The sequence below is a fragment of the Parasteatoda tepidariorum genome, chromosome 10 (genome assembly GCF_982258835.1).
Source record: "Parasteatoda tepidariorum strain Cologne lab strain chromosome 10, Ptep-v5.0, whole genome shotgun sequence".
NCBI classification, from domain to species: Eukaryota; Metazoa; Arthropoda; class Arachnida; order Araneae; family Theridiidae; genus Parasteatoda; species Parasteatoda tepidariorum.
In genome coordinates, this window is record NC_141764.1 from 12371862 (window position 1) to 12393745 (window position 21884).

A 21884-nucleotide genomic window follows, 5' to 3' on the forward strand; every position below is an offset into this window, starting at 1 on the left:
CTAGGAGTACTGATCCAGGAGTTTCCTTGTCTTTTGGGTTTGTTTCACAATTACAAGTCTACGGAGTTGATCATTTGTAGTCCTAAATCCAAAATTGGATCGGCTGTTCAACGACGGTTATAAAAAATATAAAAAAAGAAAAAAGCATGTTTGAGGCAGTCAACGTTTAGTATACAAGAAAATTACAGCACCGTCTATCGGCTAATTTTAGAACTATTGTTTCCTAAAAATGACTTTTCATTGCTTTAATTATATTCAAAGAAGATAGCTAGTCATTCTTACCAGCAGTTTCTTTTTTGCAGCTTTTTGAATATGAAACTTTAATTATAATCACCGTGAATAAATTTTTTTTTCTCATTTAGAAGATTTTGCACAGAGAAGGAAGCATACTATAATTGATAAGTTGTGGAGTTTATACGACAACCTAGAGGACAGCGAATTATTTAATGGCCCTGCTTTAGTGTATGCTGTACATTGTTTTTTATTATTTTCAAGTTCTAAGTTAGCTTTATGGTAACAATTGAGTTAGCATGCATCAAAAAAGCAATTTTGAATGCTAATATGTAATCGATGTTGTTATAAAGATACTGTCTGTCTAACTTAACTCCCCTTACAGTTTCCTGGAGACCTGTCGGTGACTATGCTTACGATTTTAAACAATTTTAAATAGAAGAGTCAAGTAACAGATGATATTTTAAATTACGAAATCGAACAAAAAGAAGTCTCTGAATAAAAGTAATTTTTTTCGTAGATTTGTACTCTGGGCCTTCAATAAATAAGATCCCGATAGTTTAGGCAGAACAAGAGTCAAAAGTTTAAGACAAAACAACTATTTTTCTTTCTGTTTAAGTGTAACTTTCGACTTTAATTCTCGCAAAACGGAACAGTAAAGTAAAATTAAAGTAATTTATGTAAATAAAATTATCAATTGCGCATGGATAGTCAGTTCATAACGGTGAAATTCCGGGCATGGGTAGCTACGCAATTTTTAATTCTTATGATACACAATTCCTCTAAACCACGTTTGCGACCTCCTTACTTAATTACCTTGTATTTATTTTTTCCATCTCAGCTGTGGAATGTATGAAGTTATGCATCTTTTATTTTTCCTTTATTTATAAAAATAATTTCCTTGCGATTGAATACCATTTTAAATACACGAATATGGAACATTTTTCTCTAAATTTTATTCCGCTATGCAATAATTTGATAACCTAATTGAACTGAATTCTATTTACACAGTAAGTTTTTAAATTAAAATTCAATTCTTATAAATAAAAAGAGTCTGTAATTTCTCTTATTTGTGTAAATATTCCATAATTTAATAAAAAGAATTATCAAAAAAACCAGTTGCTCTTTTTTGAATTTAATCGTTTCTATAAGTTTTGAATAATTTATTTTAAAAATGCAATCAAACTTATTGATATTAATGCGAGTTTATTTTGAATCCAGGCTCAAAGCTCGAGAGAATCAACTTCTGGAAGACGCTTTCCTGCTTTTGATGGCACCTTCAAGGGTTCCGTTAAATCATTATCGATTCATAAAGGCTTACATCACGGACAGAATGTAAGATTTATTGTTATCTAAAATATAACTCTAGTTTTATTTGTACGGTCTCTTGTCATATTATTAGACGCACTATAAGATTCTATGTAAAATTGTAAATTATCAGGTGATGCTATACAGCTTTTTACACGACAGAAACCGGTTTGCACTTGTTTACGCTCCGGTATCAACTGGTTTTAACATTGCAATGCTATACGTTAAAAATAAATTGGTATAGGAAGTATATAAAAAAATCTCCTGAGTAAAAACCCCATTACATGTATGTTTAAATATAAAAGTATTGCCTATAAACTTGTGCGAAACATGAAATTATTAGAAAACTACAGTGCTTCTAATAAATTGATCTAATGAGTGAGGGAGATAAAATACTGCGTTTTTCAAGTGAATTAAAAAAGGAAACATATATATTTTGTTACGCCGAATATGAACAATACAGAACGCATCACACAGTTAACTACTATTACCAATAAGACTTTGCTCGACGCTTTCGAAAGTTATGCGCCATATGTCTTATGCCACTTTAAGCATTACAAAAAATAAAATTCTTTACTCCTTTTAGCTCGATTGAAAAGTATTTTTAGAATCATCATCAAATTTTTTCATCTTTTACTGCAGCTCAAATTTTTCGGATCTTATTAAAAGAGACTCGGATTAGAACTAGAACAAGTAGTTTTCACTTTTAGATCGCTTAAAAACGTTGCTTTAAAATATTTTATATATTATTTTTTTTATATTTAATTTTTTATTTTAGTCTTAGAGAGAGTCGGAAATCCAGGCCGAAGTGTTTTAACTTTTTTATTCCATTTTAAAAAACGTAGTTTTTAAATATTTTAATTTCATTTAAATATTTAATATTTGATTTTGGTCACAAATAAATAGAGAATCAAAAAATAACCAGACTGTAGTGTGTTTACCACTACAAAAATACAATTCCAATTTACTAGTATATAAGACATGGTCGATGTGACTCTCAGCACATTGGTGACCCGGACGTGATGTGAACACGCCTACTTCGATGGATGGTTCACATTGAACAGTTGACTTGATACTGGTGACTGCGACATTGTCCTCCTCACGCTGTTGCTTCTCAGTCTCGATCGCACACAACGTAAAACGTATACACTCGACTGCTAAAAGCAACACAGGAGTGACCACGACCGTAAACTTAATACAACTCTCACGATCACCACTGAAAATTACGGTGATCTTAATACAACTCTCCCGGATTTTTACAAAACAGCAATGAGTCAACTAGTAGTATCCGTTCATCAAATTCTATCACAGCTATAATTCTGGTGGGGTAGTACTGTAGTGTGTCTACCACTACAACAATACAATTCCAATTCACTAGTTTATGAGACATGTTAACTCGATTCTATGAATTGCTACCTTAACATAGGTGAAGGTTGACATGGTCAATGTGACTCTCATCGCACAGACCAAGGAGTTCTTCTTTTTAGTCCACTTTAAAAACGTCATGTTAAAATTGTAAATTTCATTTTTAAATACATAATCTTTTGTTTTAGTTCGAGCTTTTCTGGTCTTGAGAGAAGGGAACTGGAAGAAGACCAGACCGACGAGTTCTTCAATCTGATGACGGAGAGGCTGTTCTCTGTTGAGCACAAAGGCTTGTTCTGCAATCCCAGCGAAGATTCTACTTATTTGTATCCGAATCACGGAACACATTCTCATCCTCGGTGGTTTGAGTTTGCCGGAGTAGTCTTGGCCCTCACCATTGTGCACCAGCACCCTGTCAAGGTCAAGTTCCCAAAGTGCTTCTTCAACTGCTTCCTAGACAGGTAAGTCTTCAGATTTGTACCGTGAAATATATATATATATACCGAAGAGCCATTACATTATGACCACCCTGCATCTATAACAATGGGCTCTCCCAGGTTTTCATGGTTTCTCGCCCAGGAACAATGTTTTCATGGGACACATTAGGACCCATAATCCTGATAGCACAATTCCTGACGTCTGTAAGTTACTTGAACATAGTTGCAAACCAGGTTCACCCATTCATGGAGACAGTTTTCCTACGGGGGATGGTGCTTACCAACAGGATAATGCACCATGTCATAAGTGTCGAATCGTCATGGATTGGTTCGAGGACCATTCCAGTGACTTTCAAGTCATGTCTTGGTCCCCAAACTCACCTGACCTTAATCCAATAGAGCATTTGTGGTCCAACTTGGAAAACCACATTCGTGCTGCTACGCTACCCCCTCGCAATCTGAGGGAATTGCAGGACCAGTTGGTGAGCGCTTGATACCAGATACCTCAGACTACCTATCAGCACTTTGTGGAATCAATACCACTGCGGGTGCTAGCAGTTTTAAGGGCCAAAGGTGGTCCTACATGTTATTAGCAGGGTGGTCATAATGTAATGGCTCTTCGGTGTATGAGTACGGCACGTGGAGAGGAAAACCACGATAACCTCCAATGGTTAGCTTGACGGCAAGTGGACTCTAACCCGTGATCCGTCTACGGACTACTATTTTGAGTTAGAACTATGGTCGGTGCGAGACGCATGCGGAATTTGTATATACCAGCCATCGCTGGGATTCGAACCTGGTTCACCTTATTAGAAAGCGAACGTTCTTTTTTCTGAGCCACCACGGTTAATTGTTAAAAATCTAGAAAAATCGATGATAATGATTAAGAACCTAGAAAAAACTTTTGATGGTATGACGCCACATTGAAGCGATTTACATGAAATGTGGAGAGATTTTATGATTGCCTTGATGTGTGTCAAGCATTATATACATATTGAAACGCATTAAATGTTACAAAAAACTTCTCTAAATATTTAGATTTTTTTAAAAAAAATTTCATCATTTTTTTGATGGCAAATTACAAAAAAATAGGGCTTCTCCCAAGTATTTACCCATGTTTCACCAAGAACAAAATATCTAGGGCCCTCCTCATAGTGAGTTACATAAACGTGTGTCAGCAGAACAAGAAACTTAAATATTCTATCAAACGAGGAATTATTTCCGGCAGAATCGAATGAGACGGAACCAATGAAACTAATAATTTGGAAACTATTATGGGTTAAAGAAGAACACAATTTTAGACGTGGATCTATTGACATAGGTGTTTAGACAAGGGAATTTTTCCACGGAATAGAATGCAATTAAATACTATATAGAACTAATAATTTTGAAGTTATAAATATTTTAGGGTAAGAAAGATAATATTTTTGAGTTATAATTTTACTCACTTTTACCCTGCTAAGGAAATCCCTCCCCCCCCCCCAAATAAAGCGAGTTATTGCCATGTATAAAATTTTTGATGCGTTATAATTTTTCAGGGTGCGTAGCGTTTTTAAAAAGTGCTTGTTTTCGTTTTTTAAAAGCCTTTACAGGTGAGCCAGGGATGTGATTCTTTCGCGGATCCGCGGATTTCCGCTTTTTTTCAGATTTTTCCATTTTTTCCGCTAATTTCAGCGGAAAATATTTTTTGCACAAATTAAAATATTTTATGAGGAATTTAATTTTCCGCGGAGCAAAAGTATTGAAGTCCTCATTCCTCCCTCTGAAGTTTCTCTCTAAGTTCAATGTCGTGATTCGTTTTTGCGGTTGTAATATCAAACATTGATTTTCGTATTTATACGTGCTTTAAAAATTAGACATTGGGATTCGTATTCGCGCGATTTAAAAATTATGCATCGTGATTCGTATTTACGTGATCTAAAAATTACGCATCATGATTTGTATTTTCGCATTTTTTAAATACTATATAGAGTTTCATATTCATGTGATTTAAAAGCCTCATATCGGGATTTATATTCTCTCAATTTAAAATCATGCATGTGATTCATATTCATATATTCATACGATTTTAAAATTAATCATCAGGATTTATAATCACATGGTATACAAGTTTAAAAATCGCACTTTTTTGTATCTCTCTCTCTCTCTCTCTCTCTCTCTCTCTCTATATATATATATATATATATATATATATATATATATATATATATATATATATATATATATATATATATATATATATATATATATATCTGACTTCTCTCATCTCTGCAGGTGCTTTTTTCATTGGGTGTGCTTAATTTTCCCCTTTTCTAAATGAGATCTTTCCTTCGCTATGTTGATTTTCGCTTCGAATAATGCAAAAAGACACAGTTCACGTTGTTCTATTCAACGTTTTCACAATTAATTCAACCCCAATCTATTTCGGCTTATAGTCAGTCCGTAGCGTATGAAAACGCAATTCGTTTTACGTGATTCAAAGTTTCACGTTATTTGGTAGGCTTTTGGCAAAAGGTTGTTTTTTTTTGACATGACGGTTAAAACAAGATAAAACCGCTAATTGTCAAAAACTTTCCTACTCCGCTTAATTATGAAATTTTTTAAGGTGCTTAAAAATATTTTTTGAGTACTTAAAATGTGCTTATTTTCTTTCTTTCTTTTTTTTTTTTTTTTTTTTTTTGAATAATTTCGCTACACACCCTGTTTTTGCTGTGTTAATATAACGTTAATGAAATCTCCCTCTCCCGGAAACAGAGAAAATTATTGTCAAATTGGAAAGTTTTGATATTTTAAAATTTTACTGTATCCCCCTAACTAATCCACCTAAACACAGCAAATTATCGCCGAATATGAAAATTTTAAACTTTATCATTTTGCTATAGATTAGTTATTAAAGGGTTAAAAAACTTTTACTCGAGACCAAGAAAAATATCACCAAACATTAAAACAGACTTAATTTACATTTTATTAGTTCTTCTAGATCTAGAAAAATTTGATCTACAAGAAATTAGTATGGATAAAAAAAATGACATCATAGATCGTAAATTTTAAACTTTATAATTTTGCTATAGAATAGTTAACCGTTTCCCTCCCTTACCAATTTTTTTGATAAAAAAAAAAATTCAAAAAATCAACATATTTTTTTTATTTGATTAATAAATACAAAGATCTAAAACAAAACATAATACACAAGTTTTAATTTTTTTTATGTGTAAAAATTATTTAATTTGCCATCAGTTTACTACCTCAAATTATCTCGGGCAAATGAAAAAAGTTAAATATTAGTCTTTGTATTGCTTCACATCTTCATAATGTGAAAAATCATCTGCATTACTTTCACTTTCGTTCATGGACGCCATTTTGTTTACTATTTTTTCTGTGTAAATTCATCGACCATCGTATATACAATTGTACAAAACACGTCTACAGTTCGACAAATAGCAAAACTCCCAAACAATTGTTGGCAAACTTCCAATCACAGCAGATTATTATTATTTTTTGCTTTGCTTCCGGTCGAATAAAAACGTGATAAAACAAAACGTATTGACGAATTCTGCTATGTCCGAGTTTACTCGGGATAATAAATATTTGCAATATATACATACCCGAGTTAACTCGGGATAATAAATATTTGCAATATATACATACCCGTGTTATCTCGGGATAATAAATATTTGCAATACATACATACCCGTGTTATCTCGGGATAATAAATATTTGCAATAAATACATACCCGAGTTATCTCGGGATAATAAATATTTGTAATACATACATACCCGAGTTATCTCGGGATAATAAATATTTGCAATATATACATATCGGAGTTAACTCGGGATAGTCAGGGAAGCGGTAAATAAAGTGTTAAAGAACTTTTGCACCAGAGAATTTGCACCTAAAGAGCTTTTGCACCTCAAACATTAAAACAGACTTAATTTACATTTTATTAGTTTATCGAGTATTAATGAAGTTTCACTCGAAAATTATCGCCAAATACAGAAACTTCAACATGTTAAAATCTTACTAAATGTTAAATATAGAAGAAATTGCTATGTTCTGTAATCTTCGCTGTTATTTTTAGTTTTTCTTTCCCATAACAGGCCGCTATGCCTTGAAGATCTAGAAGAAATTGATCCTTTGTTCTACCAGAAATTAGTATGGATAAAAGAAAATGATATCTCAGATCGTAAGATGTCGTTCACGGTGAAGGATTCTCTGGGTGGTGAATCAATGGAGTATGGTTTGCAGAAAGGAACATTAGTGACGGAAGAGAATAAGTTCTGGTATATTGAACGGTGCTTGAAGTGGATACTGGTCGAAAAATGCCTAGATGAATTGAAGCACATTAGAAGAGGATTCATATCAGTAAGTAACATTTCCGGAATTTTTTCGAATAGCATTGTTTCCCGATAGGTATGTTACAAGTTTCTAGAATTATCTCTGCATGAAAGCACAATGCGCTGAACCATTTTATTACCTAGATCAGTGTTCCCCATCCTTTTTATCACCTCAGACCTGTCAACGTTTGATAATTTTACAATGTCACGCTGGGGGGACGGACGTTGATTGTTTATATTTTAGATTATTTTGATTTATTAATTTTAATTTAATTGTATTTAAACATGCCTCCAAAATAAAATACAGTTACACCAAAAAATAAATATAAAGTGATTTAAAATTTTAACTTACTGGAACGTTAAATCAATGAGTCACGATCGAGAGAGAAGACTTCATTAGTTCCATTGTAAATTTCGAGCCGCGCTTTCGTGTTTCATTTATGATATTTACAGTTATGATGATTGATTTTTTTTTATTAATTTTAATTGTAAGACAAAATTGTTTCGGAGGTTTTCTTTTCTTTTTTTTTAACTTTTTAAAATATTAAAAAATTTATGTCACTGTCTTCGGGGGTCCCCTTTTTTTAATACGTTCACGCCGGGGTGACCCACCGGTGGGTCACGATAGATTGTCTCATTTTGGCAGCGCACCGGAGTAAAAACTGGTAACAAATAAATTTCATTTTTTAGTTTTTTTCCGGGAATAATAAAAAACCATAACTACGAATTGTTTTTAACGGATGCAATTTTTATATTGAATTGCTTCTTCGCCGTGATAAATTTTCTTACAATGAATTGTTATTGTTGAGAATAGATTAACTCCTCCCGAATATTATCTAATATTGAAATAGTTCTTCTACCAGTATTTTCTCTTTTCCCGTACCAGTATTTTCACTTTTCTCGGCGTGAACGTGTTAAATAAATAGAGTTTTAATGAAGCACAAATATTTTTAATTTGGGGTGTAAACTTAGGAATTTAAATTCAGTTTGAGTGAAATGTGTGGCCCGGTACCATAGTTCCATCAAAAAGTCCTCGACAAAGGCAAATTTCTCCCAATACTTGACCCAGGAGTTTCCTAGTCTTCTGGATTGAGTTCAAAATTACACGGCTACGGAGTTGAACATTAGTAGTCGTAAACCCGAAAATTGGGTAGGTTGTTCAACGACGGTTATAAAAAATAATTGTTGAGCTAAGTCCTGAATTTCAGAGTCTGGATGGCTAAATGCATTACAAATGTAACACATAAGGCGACGTTTGCGTATACTCAGAACTCTTAAGTTAGAACTGAATTTTAAAACGCTGAATTCCTACTACGTAAATTTCCACTGCTGTTACGAAACCTATATCACCCGTGGCAACTTTGTAAAAACAGCTGCTGACTTCACTTTTAAAGTCTTAAAAATGACTAATTAAATAATATGTGCCAAGTGATAACATGCAACCTGATTTTTCAGAATTCATTTGTTTATTCTTTAACAAATAAACGGAATCAAATCTGTCTATTTTTTTTTAAACATGATGACACTTTTACTGAAAAGCGTGTTTCAGTCTAAATGTCCATTTACTGAAACACGCATTTTAAGCTGTGTCCATTTTCTTAAACATGCATTTTGAGCAGTGTCCATTTTTCTAAACAAGTATTTTTGATACCGTCTAGATACGCCTGTGTATACCCTAGCAGAAAAATAACTTGGGCGCTCACTGGGCCAATACTCATGAATATTGGCTCAGTAAGGGTTCAAAGGACCTTTATTTTTCCGATATTGGTCCTGTATAGAAATTACCTATTCCCTCGATATTTTACAGTCACTTTACAACCAATATATCGGTCCTATATAGAATTATAAGATGCACCCGACATTTTATAGCCATTATTTAGCCAATATAGGTTTTACGCTGCTCAATGTAGGCCCTATATAGGCCATTCTAGGACCAATATTGCAAAATATTGACATCTCAATATTGATCCCCCGATGCATGTTCTTATAGAACGCATATAGGAGCCAATTTTGCACCCATATAGGAGACAATTTTGCACCCAAATAGGAGCTAATTTTGAACTCATATAGGAGCCAATTTTGGACCCATATAGGAGCCAATTTTGGACCCATGGAGGAAACAATTTTGAACACAACTGGGGTCAAGGTAGAATTGTTTCTAGGGTGGAGTCGAAACCGAAAGAGGGTCTACAAACGGTCAAAGTGGTTTATGCTGTCCAAACGCTAGCGGACGGCATAGTGCTAATATATAGACTAAATTCTTCAAAGAAGGAGCTTATTTGTAGGGTATATTAAGTAACTATTGAAAAATACAGTTTTTTTCAATTAATATCCTTTTACAATGGACCGTAAAAATTAAACTGATCCAATTAAAAACTACCGATCAAATTTAATTTTCATTCTATATTTCATAATTTGAATGGAAGGTAATATGCTGCAAATTAAATACTTTGTACAGTTCAAATGTTTATATTTTGCTTATGTGATTCATGATGAATTGAATTCAATATCTTCGAAAGGGAAAGATGCTTTAAATTAATAACAGTTACTTAGATAATTACTTTGTAAAGTAGAGTTACTTAGATTGTGATAAAAACTGGCACTCTATGCACTTCCTTACATCCGTTCTTAAATTTTATAGGAAAATAAGTAAACTAACAGTTTCACTTTTCGAGCTTTACGTATTCCAATTTTAATTCTTAGGAACATACTTTCTTTTTTATGGTATCAGGTGTTGGATCCAAGCTATTTATCTGATTTTACCGATGAAGAATTGCAACGACTTTGCATGAAGTCATTACATGAGCTCGCCAGTATAGAGGATGTTCGCCAGGCCAGAGGATCGGCCAGTGCATTGGTCAAAAGACGTTCATTTTGATAATAACAAAATATCTTGATGGTCGAAACATTTATTTTTGTTTTCGTTTGTATTTCCCACATTAAATTGCTTTTAAAGCTACATTGGTGTAATTACATATTTTTTTTTGTATTACATAGCCAAAATCACGCGAAAACAACGAACACTCAGTTTATTTACTTGTGAGAGCAATAAATTGTTTTATTCTTCCTTTTATTCTTATTTATTTAAAATTTATTTTTTACTCTATTTCTAAACTACGCCAATATATATATATATATATATATATATATATATATATATATATATATAATCAGAATTGCACATGAAAAGTTAAATGAAAGGCAACTATCAATAAACAACTTCAGCAATGCGTAAGAGTGAATCAAATTCCAAATCTTGAAACGTTATTTATTTATTTTCATAATTATTCCCATTTTTACACAATGTTTTACTACTTCTTGTAATTTTGTTGATTTCAAGCCTTTTTTTTCTCTTGAAGTATGCAAAATTAGTTTATTACATTTAGCCTTATTAAATACATCAATACTTCAATAAATAAATGTTGATATAACTAATCACAATTCTTATGAATTAAGAATTTTTATTAAACATGCTCTTAAAAAAATCAACAATGCATTTGATTCAAATAAAGAAGATTTAAATCTTTGAGATTATGAAAAATTCATTATGTTGCTTTTATTATTCATAAGATTATAAGTATTTTAAAAACATAAACCGTATATTTAAATCCCCATTAATTTTATGCTTCTATTAGAAATAAATATCGTTCGTTTATTATTCATATATTGATTAAATATTTACTTTCCCCTTATATTTTATAAATTTCATTTTCCTGCTTTAATTATGATTACATGATTTTTTTCTCAATTTTCATAAGGTCGCATACGTATAATATTGATTAATTAATTACTTTCATGTTTAAACCCACATCAACGTCAAAGCATTAATATCGTATAAGCAGGAAATACTTTAAAAGCCAAATATTTCGTAGCGATTTCAAAAAGTAATTAAAGTGAATTCTTTGAAAGAAAATTGGATTGTCTGAAAATTATTATTAAAAAATTCGACCACTTTTTTCATTTTCTTCATTATAAAAAATTTATAGAACTTATTGAATTATAAATGCTTAAGAATTTAAAATGGTTTCTTTTGTAAATCATTATTCTGATGTTAAAATGGAAAATATAACCCCAAGATTGAACAAGCAAAACATATACCGTAAACTGGGGCGAGTCTACCCATTTTTTCAGTTTGTCAACTTTCAAGTGGTCAAACTTTTGTAAATATTAAAGAAAAAAGGCTTTTAATAGGTGTTTCGGAATCGCTATTTATCCCTCTTTAACCCCTTGAGGACGGGTGATTCAGAAAAGCATTCGTACGAAATCAGAATCAAGTTGTAATTAAATAAAAAACGGTAACTTAAATGTAGTCGTTGCTAATTTGATAGACTTACTTTGCTTTTACTTTAATTATTGTTAGTTTAATCATATCTATAATCAATGTTAATTCAAAGCATAACTAAATAGTTTTATTTTGAATAAAGTAATGGTGAATTAAATAAATCAAACAATTATAACTCCGCCCACAAATAAACTGCGAAGAAAATAATTTGATTACCAGTTTTATATTTTTACCCTGATTGATACGGTTTTATGCTGTCACGTATTTGTGACAGTCGGCGCGAAAGGGTTAAAGCTGTGAAATCGATTTTAGAAAATATTAACAGTTACGCTGTTACTGTATATTTTTATAGAACTGCTGACAAATCTCTCGTATGGGGCGAGTCTACCCATTCTACTAAAATGAATGTTAACATTATAAATAATCAAATTTTACTATTAAATTGTTATTTTAGTTACTATATAGGATATTTATGAAGTAAAATTTATAACTTTATTATATATTCCATTTTTTTATTCATAAAATAACACAAATTGAGTATTTGATCGATTATCACATTTTGATCACAGTTTTGTTTTTATAATCATTAACATTATAAAATAACATTTTTTCTGATTATTGTTGATAAAAATAAATTAAAATTAATATAAATTTACAATTAAATAATTAATAAATAATAATAATTAAAGATTATTAGCAAAATCGAAATTCAAACATTGGGAATCATGAAAAATCCTTTTCCCATTCTTTTGGGAGGTGTGATTTTTCTTACAATGTTTTCTCGTTGAATGAGCTCTCGTAATATAAAAATTGAAATATAAAAATCTTGTAATATAAAAATTGAAAAAATAGGTAAAATAAACATATTTTATATTTACATTTATATTTAACCTATAAATTTTCTTATTAATGATAAATTTATCAATGCAGAATTAAAATAATATCCTCAAATTAATTTAAAATGACTTAATTTTAATATAAACAAAGTTCTAAATTATATTATTATGCTTTATTAAAACTAAATACGAATGGGTAGACTCGCCCCGCGAATTCTGGCTTTTTGTTTACAACAGCAAAACTTACATTCTTGTTTTTTTTCATATAAAATTAATGTAATCTTAGTCTTAGATAAGTTTATCACTTAACCAAAGTGAAAATAGTAACAATAATAATATACTTACGGAGCACCAACTTAAAGTTTCCTGATTTTCAATACAAATCTCTCAAAAGACGTTTGAACAGGTCGGTTAAAAAGACACCAAATAAATAAAAACGGATCAAACTACTACAGCGCCATCTTCCTTAGAGTCTGAACTAAGTCCTCCGTCGGTAAAAAAAATTTTATTTGCAATTTAAAATAGTGAAAATGAAATAAAACTAAAATGGGTAGACTCGCCCCAGGATGGGTAGACTCACCCCGGTTTACGGTATATATATATATATATATATATATATATATATATATATATATATATATATATATATATATATATATATATATATATATATATATATATATATATATATATATATATATATATATATATATATATATATATATATATATATATATATATATATTAAGAGGCTGCTCAAATATTGCGTAAGCACCTAAAGTGAGTAGGGTTTGTAATTTTCTTTCTTTCTTTTTTTAAAACAAAAATGGGGTATGTTCAAGGGTTACGTAAGAGATTAAAATACCTTTTATTTTCAAAATTTTCTTAAAAACAAAAAAAAAAAAAATATTAACACACAAATTAAAAGTGAGGAACTCTTAAAATTTTACACGTGATACACGTTGGATTACACATGAAAAATTACACGTGTTGAACTCGCGGAAAGAAAAATTGGAAAAAAATGTCTGCCTAGAGTTTCAGATGTCAATAGTTTTGAATACAAATGGAAAACAAAGTTTTTTTTAAAAAAAAAAGTCCTATACCAATAAATCACAGCGTGCGTATTATTCGAATAACATAATTGTTATCAAGTCTTACGATCAATTACTATCAAATCAAATTAATAGATCTCATAAAGAATACTATGTTGTCAGCTCAAATACTACACCGCCAGAAAGATTACAATGACGTCAAGGCCTATAACAAGAGCAATAGTACAGCAATATAGCACTTCAACACACTGTAAATCTTAGGTTACTCGAAGAAATAATATTGAATGAAGGAGTAAATATTTTCTGAATATTTGGCTCGTCCGTGATACCGCCAAGTAGTTAACGTTGCCTATATAATAAAACATTGAATCGTTCTAACGTCTTGCAAACTAATGTTAAAATGGATTTGAAATGTTAAAACTTTTTATTTCATTCTATTGTTACATTTTAGCATATAAATTATTCATTAGTCTACCATTGGAGATTTTAAAATAATTTTAAATAGACAATATTTTTTACAGGTTTTTATAGTTCTCTATAAAATTTAAAATATTATACTATAATTAAATAAAATTATAATTAAATAAAAATATAATTAAATATAAATATTATACCCAGTCCAAGAATACTTCCCAAAGAACTTTGTTTACTAATGATAACCAGATTTTTATATTACAATTACAAATTATCGAGGAAAAAAATCAAAAATGTTTTATTGTGTTAACACTTACTTGGTTCCACATATTTAGTTCCGATTCTAGTAGGATAATATTTAAATCAGATCCTTTTGTTCGTTTATCTTTGCAACTTTAACCCTTAACTGCCTTTTGCAATTTTTATTTAATTTTTGTTAGTTAAAAAACACGTTATAATATTTTTCAACCTAGGATATTATTTAGCAATTTAACGAAAAATCTATTTCTAATATTACTTTAGAACTTTAAATAGTGCTTTGGTATTTATTGTTTTAATTTCATACGTTGAATAAACACATTTTTACATAAAATTTATAAAAGAATTAAATTTTAGTTTAATTTATTAAAGAATTAAATTTTTAATTTATTAAAAAAATAAATTATTGTTTAATAATTTTAGATCAGTTTCTTAATCATAATCATAAAATCTTAAAAATATCTCAATGATAAAATGTTGAATAATTGGCAATATTATTTATTACTTAATAATTAAGCAAAAGAAAACGCCACTTAAAAGAAAGCCTTAAGTCTCATATTTTGATAATAATCAGAATTAAAAAACATAACAATAATAGAAAATAATTGTAACATATGATGGTTAATAATTACTGGTAAATTTGTTTAAAAAAAGGTTAAATAAATAGGTTTTTTTTAAATATCATAAAAAAATTTTATTAGTTGTATGTATACTGATGTCAGACAAATATTTGTTCATATTGTCATTGATTCAATATGTCATGATCATGATGTCAATATTTGTCAACGCTTTCTTTTTGTACAATAAAAAAGAACGATCATCTTTTCATGATATATAAAGATACTAACAAATTTTAATTCTTTAATAAAAATATTTTTTTTTCGTTCAGCAAATGCTTTCAAAAATTAAACTAATAGTTTTTAATTTTTATTATTTTTTGAAAACATTCATTATTTGAATTCATTTTTTTAAAATTTTAGAAAAAAAACTTAAACATTTATCTAAAACTTAAGTGTTTCAAAGTTGATTCAGTTATTTCTTATAATATTGAAGACATATTGTTTTAATGTATGGAAAAGAAACATGTAGAAAAATTATCATGAAGAAAAAAAAAAGAGTTCAAAACTTTACAATCAGGTTGAGTTGACTACAAACATTTTGCGCTTGCGATTAAAAATAAATAAATGTTTCACCAACTGAAATAAAACCATTATTTTTTTAAAATTTATAAAAAAAAATTTAAAAAGAATCGTAGATATCTTTAACAGAAAACTTGTACACTTTGAAACACTTTTCTACTTTAACATACAAGAAATTCATTCATTAAACATACTTATATTTAAGAAAAAATACTAAAATTTGATCTTACTTGTGGTGAGCTGAAAAATGCGCTGAGAATCCAAATAAAAATAATTCCATTTCGAATATAGTTCTTTGATCGAGCTCTGCTCATCGGAAAACGAACGGCACTCAATCGGTCAAATCCGATTAGCACCAACACATACGTAGATAAGTACAGTGAGAACATTTGCATGAATTTTACGAACTTGCACAGGAAGTTTCCACCATACCATTGCACCGTTATCTTCCAAATTGCGTCGGCTAACAAGCAGAAAGTGGCTACTAAAATGTCAGCAATGGCCAATTGAACCAATAATGTATACACCGTAGACGTCGCCTGTCGCCTGGTGATTACAATGGACGATAATGTTGCTATATTTCCAACCAAAGCAAACCCAGCAATTAAGGTTAAAATAACAACCTTAATCAGGGTTTTTTGTTCGAAAACTGGAGCATGTTCTAGAATGTCCTCGCAAGTTTGATTCTGATACGTACAGTTTTGGTCAGTGGCCTCACTCGAGTCCACAGTAACAAAGTATTCCTCGCCAGGTAAAGGTATTTGTGGACTAAACAGTCCTTCTAAATAATCGTTTTCATTACTTTCACTAATTGATTTAAAAAAATCGTGTTCATTTTTTTCAGCAGACGATTTAACTTTGGCTAAGCGTTTAGAAAAGTTATCGCTTTCAATATTTTCAGCAGACGATTTAACATTGGATAATGTTTTCGTAAAATAATCCTTTTCATTATTTTGAGCAGACAATTTAATATTGACTAAATTTATTTCAAATTTCAGCTTGTTTGAAGAGTGCTGTGGTCGTGGAACATCTATCGAAGACAAGGTAACTACAATGGATTTTGCTACAATTTCATTACTAATATCTAAAGTTTGTACTTTCTTGATGCCCAAGTTTACGTTAGAAAGATTTTTAGCAAAAATACTGTTTGTTAAAGTAGGATTTTTTTCATTAAAAGCATGCAATGTTCCAATGGTTACATTAGGATGATCCGCATTTATTTGAATTAATAAGTTTATTATGATGACGATGAGTACTGTGTGCATATTTAAAATTCAAAGTAAAGTGCTAGTTTTTTCAACAACAGTTGAGTGCTATCTGACACTCTAAAATCCATATAAACAGCAAAGTTATTTTTAAAAATATTTTTTCCATTAACATAAACAACACAAATCTAAATCGTTAATATCTTGCTGAGGCTAAATTGCATAAATAATAATTTATACATAAATAAAAAACAATTAAATACCAAGTTTTAAAAATATCAATAAATTTTTGCCTTATTTTATTTTTTCAAATTGTTATTTATTATAAATAAAAAATTGTTTAAAAAGGCCTCTCACAAAGTTTTCAGAGATCCGAAATTTTTTTCCTAAATTTATTTTAGATTTCACTTTGCTTACTTATTTAAACAAACTTATTAAAGTTCTTATTCAGAAATAGTATCGAAAATAATAAAATTATACAAATCAATGATAGCTTTGTTTAACTAACTAAATGACAGTAATTTTTTATAAATTCAAAAACTCCTAATTAAAATTGGAAACTAAGTCCCTGTTTATCAATTGCAAGCCGTCGAAAAATTTAGAAAAATATGCAGTAATTTCCGACTATGTGCAGTTAAGTTATAAGTGCCTGATAGTCCGGAAGAAGTTCCTACTGGCTGTGTCCGGCCAGAGGAAGATGTGCAGCCGATGCTTTGTGTGAGAGAGTGATTTGAAACACCGCGATTTCATTGGGTTTCAACTACGCCTCCAACTTTCAGAAACAGCGACCTCTAGGAAATATTTCTCCGTTATTCACGGAGGAGTTGAATGAAGTTTAGACATTATTGACAAACTATAAATTGATGTAGCTCCTATGGAACTTTTTTCTTTTAAAAAACTGTAATTTACATTAGAGAGAAATTAATTGTTGTAAAAGCTGATCCAACAATAACACTTTATTTTTACACACATGTGAAATTTTTTGAAAACAAATGTATTAAATGACAAGAAAATAGTCGTTTATGTAATTTTTACGATATGGAAGTTATGCTGCACTATAGAAGTCAGAAAGAGAAAGGGGGGGGGGAGTATAATCGAGAGAAAAAAAAAGTTTTTTTTCTAATTATGGAAATCATTCATCTTTCCTTTAAACTTCATCATCTCTTCAGATGTATTGATTTTAGAATAATCTAATCCCTCGTTTGGTCCTATTAACCAATTTAAGTCGTGATGACGTGATTCATTCTTTACGACACACGTATCATAATTATATGAGAGAAACTCCAGTATCCCATGAACCATATGACACCAATTTGGAATGTTTTAATTCAATTTTTAATTTTCGCTAGATGGCGGTTGAAATCTACAATAAATTTCGAATAATGTCTTACAGGCGTGAACTTCCAATATGCGCTCTCAGTTTCATGTTTGTTTGTTTTTTAATTTTGTTTTTTTTTTCTCAAGGGTATTGAAAGATGTTAATATATAAATAAATACACATTTTCAACTCTTTAAACACGTGATTACTGCTTTCTGGTTTGTCATTCATTCATATATATATATATATATATATATATATATATATATATATATATATATATATAATGTGTGTGTGTAATGGTATTGGTTACCATTAATGAAGTCAACCAACACCATTAATGGTTATGCTTATTCTTTAATAATAACATGAGTCACAAAGACTCGTAAGCAATTAAGATCGAACCACACAGGTTCCAGTTTCACATAGAAACAACTTCAACTGACTAACTCTTCTTTCCCATCGAGAAAGTTCGTTGCATTTCGTTATGGCGAGCGACATCTGGCGCGTGATAACTCAGAGGCTGTTGTCTCGCTTCTTTGATATATATATATATATATATATATATATATATATATATATATATATATATATATATATATATATATATATATATATATATATATATATTTGAAAATGAAGAGAAGTCATAGAAAAAATTACAAAATAATGAACAAAGAGAAAAAATAATAATAAAAATCCAATAAAGAAATAATATTATAAAAATCCGGAAAAGAAAGAAAGATGCAATCTTTTCATCAGCTCTCACGATTATATCCGTAAAAAGGAGTGCTTTTTAATATTGCATCAATATATCCAAAGCAAAATACATCAATACAATAGTGTGTGGAGAATTCAAAATTTTTACTTTTTTAAAAAACAAAATAGAATAGAACTTAGTAAGTAATAAGTATCACTTAAAAACAGAAAATTTAAATGTTAAGAAAATCAGAAGAAAACATAAAACGAAATCTATAAAGCGAGTAGCGAATTCAAATGAACTTACATGAACGGAAAAATTTTAAAAAATGATTTAAAATACTTTCTTAACAAGATTGCCGGATTAAAAAACATGAAAACAGAAGCGCAAATTAAGATTAAAGCATAAATAGTGGGACTTTGTCTTATAAAGCGTTCTTATTGCCGTACTGAAGCGTGTTTGATTTGTTAGTTATCAAGGGTGGGCCCGAAAATGGATGCGAACAAGGTAATATTATACTGGATAATTTAAAGAAGTTTATAATTTCTCTTTTTTCATTATTCTGTTAATTTTTTCCATGTTTTCTCTGCATTTTGAAAGTTATTTTATGAGTTCTATTTACATGCACCTTGTGCGCAGTAAATAAAATTTGTTTTTCTTAATTTTCTTTGTTTTTTTCTTTTTGACATTATTTCTTGAGCTATATATATATATATATATATATATATATATATATATATATATATATATATATATATATATATATATATATATATATATATATATATATATATATATATATATATATATATATATATATATATATATATATATATATATATATATATACAGGGTGATTCTAAGAAGATGGGCAAAATTTTAGGAAGTGATAGTACACACCCAAACAAACAATTTTTATCATAGAATGCATGGTCGAAAACAAATTACAAAACCGTTATAGAACGTCAAAAGTTTCATTCTTATATGAGGCTAAAACACACAAAGAGCGATGAAATTAAGTTATAAAATTAAATTTAATGACATGTGATTACTATAAGTGTTCAAAACAATGGCCAGCATTGGCTATGCACGCAATACAACGCTAAAGAAAAGATTGGCGAACATTCTAAAACTCACCAGTCATATCGCGAACTTCCCCTGCAGCGACTGAAAGCTTGGCGACAAGTTCTTCAGCAGATTCAATGTGAGTCTCATACATAAGAGCATTCAGCTGTCCCCATAAAAAGAAATCGGTACATGAAAGATCTGCCGGGCACGGTGGCCAAGCTATAAGACCACCTCGCCCGGTTCGGAAAGTTTACGTCCAGATAGCTTCGCACTTCTCGTACACAATGAGATGGTGCTGAGTTCTGTTGAAACCAAATGCATAGACAAAATGCATATCGGCTTTTTTCCTTATGAGAGAAGGGCAACATCTTCAGATGCGTAACTACCGCGATTGACAATGCACTCTCTAATCAGCAGCTTTTATGTATGAATTATGACGAAAATTTGTATACGCGTTCTTCTTCTTCCCGTAACATGCAAATAATAACTCGCAGCGCGGTAACTAGCAACAGGAATGGGGCTTTCACGTTTGCATGAAACAACTTTCTAAATGCACCAGCACTTTTGCGTTTTGTTTTCGACCATGCATTCTTTGATAAAATTTTTTTGATTAGGTGTGTACTATCACTTCCTAAATATATATATATATATATATATATATATATATATATATATATATATATATATATATATATATATATATATAGCACGCCTAGACGCGTGTGTGCATATTCTCTTGGAGTGCGCAAAAATGTTGCAATGCATGTTTCTGATTTCGCTGGTGCTAAACAGGTTAACCTCAATCTCTATTGGTCAGAGTTTAAAAACGTTTCTTTCGTAACTAAATGAGAATTTGAAATCTAAAATATGAGAGGTTTTGAAAGTTTGGAAGATAAATCCCTAAAATATTATACATTACTACTGCACTCAACCCCCCGCTCGTTTCCCTCACCAACCTTTATAATTGTCACACTAACTTGACCGTCTTGATTGTTGCATTATTATATGAAAGCTTATTCGATTGAAAGATCTAAAAAAATTTTATGTAATAGCTCAAATGTGGTTTCACTACCCAATTTTATTAGAATAATATTTAAAAATAATCATTTTGCTCGGTAACCCTAACAACTTATCGATATTTCATTTTAAAGTGTTATTTAATTTCTGGTTGTTTAAAGAAATCACAAAAGAGAATAAATAGTAAAAGAGCAAAAAGTCAATTACCACGTCACACTTTGGCCACGGTAGGCAGTTGATAACGGTCAGGATGTCATGTTTTGTAATGATCTGACCAATTCTTACCTGTCCTGAAAACAAGTGTTGCTCTCGTGCAATTTAGATATAGAAAAGTAGATTTAAATACATCAACTGTTCTCGGTTAAACGCTTCTCAACCACTTATCAATTTATTTGAAAAACAAAATTAAAATGCAATTTTCAGTTCCTAAGTTAAATGATTATTCTCTAATTTAATATTCAATATTTTGGCGATTTATTGATTCATTTTATTCCTTGTTTTTACCACCTTCAATCACTTGATATATCAAGAATCATTTTCAGTAATTATCACAATTGCCTTTGTGATGCGAATCCATAATAATGTCCTCACTTTGAAAAAGAAACAATTTATCCGAGAAATAAATACTTGAAAATTATAACTAGAACACACAAAAGTTTCGTCTTTTTAACTGGATGTACAGCTAAAGGAGTGGGTGATATAAATTTTTTAAGGGGAAAAAAAACGCTTCTTTTATGGCAATTGCTACTTAGTAAAAAGATTTGCTTTGGTATAAATGATATATTATAGTATTATTCTAATTAATAATAAAAATACAGTAAATTACGAAGAGAAACAAACAATCCCTAAAAATAGTTTCAAAATTGCATTGACTGGGTCAACAAAATGACCCAGTCAATGAAAGAACCCTATCGTAAAA

General features: G+C 30.0%; 2 protein-coding genes across 4 annotated transcripts in view; one reads left to right on the forward strand and one right to left on the reverse strand.

The window, feature by feature from the left end:
• Positions 1-16869, forward strand: part of LOC107453925 (uncharacterized) — a 39029-nt gene extending 22160 nt beyond the window's left edge. The window contains exons 6-10 of one of the 3 annotated variants that reach the window (XM_087154022.1): positions 366-462; positions 1453-1566; positions 3093-3365; positions 7440-7704; positions 10408-10635. In XM_087154022.1, the coding sequence (XP_087010148.1) occupies positions 366-462; positions 1453-1566; positions 3093-3365; positions 7440-7704; positions 10408-10554 (896 nt within the window). In that variant the 3' untranslated portion in view covers positions 10555-10635. Of the gene's footprint in view, positions 1-362; positions 463-1452; positions 1567-3092; positions 3366-7439; positions 7705-10407; positions 10636-16655 lie in introns of those variants that run through there. The other 2 variants (XM_087154023.1, XM_087154021.1) reach the window with 2 other exon arrangements.
• LOC107453924 (gonadotropin-releasing hormone receptor-like) overlaps positions 1-17581 on the reverse strand; it is a 189410-nt gene extending 171829 nt beyond the window's left edge. Inside the window, exon 1 of the mRNA XM_043048890.3 lies at positions 15888-17581. Within this exon, the coding sequence (XP_042904824.2) occupies positions 15888-16922 (1035 nt within the window). The 5' untranslated portion in view covers positions 16923-17581. The remainder of the gene's footprint in view (positions 1-15887) is intronic.
• Between the last annotated feature and the right edge of the window lie 4303 nt (positions 17582-21884).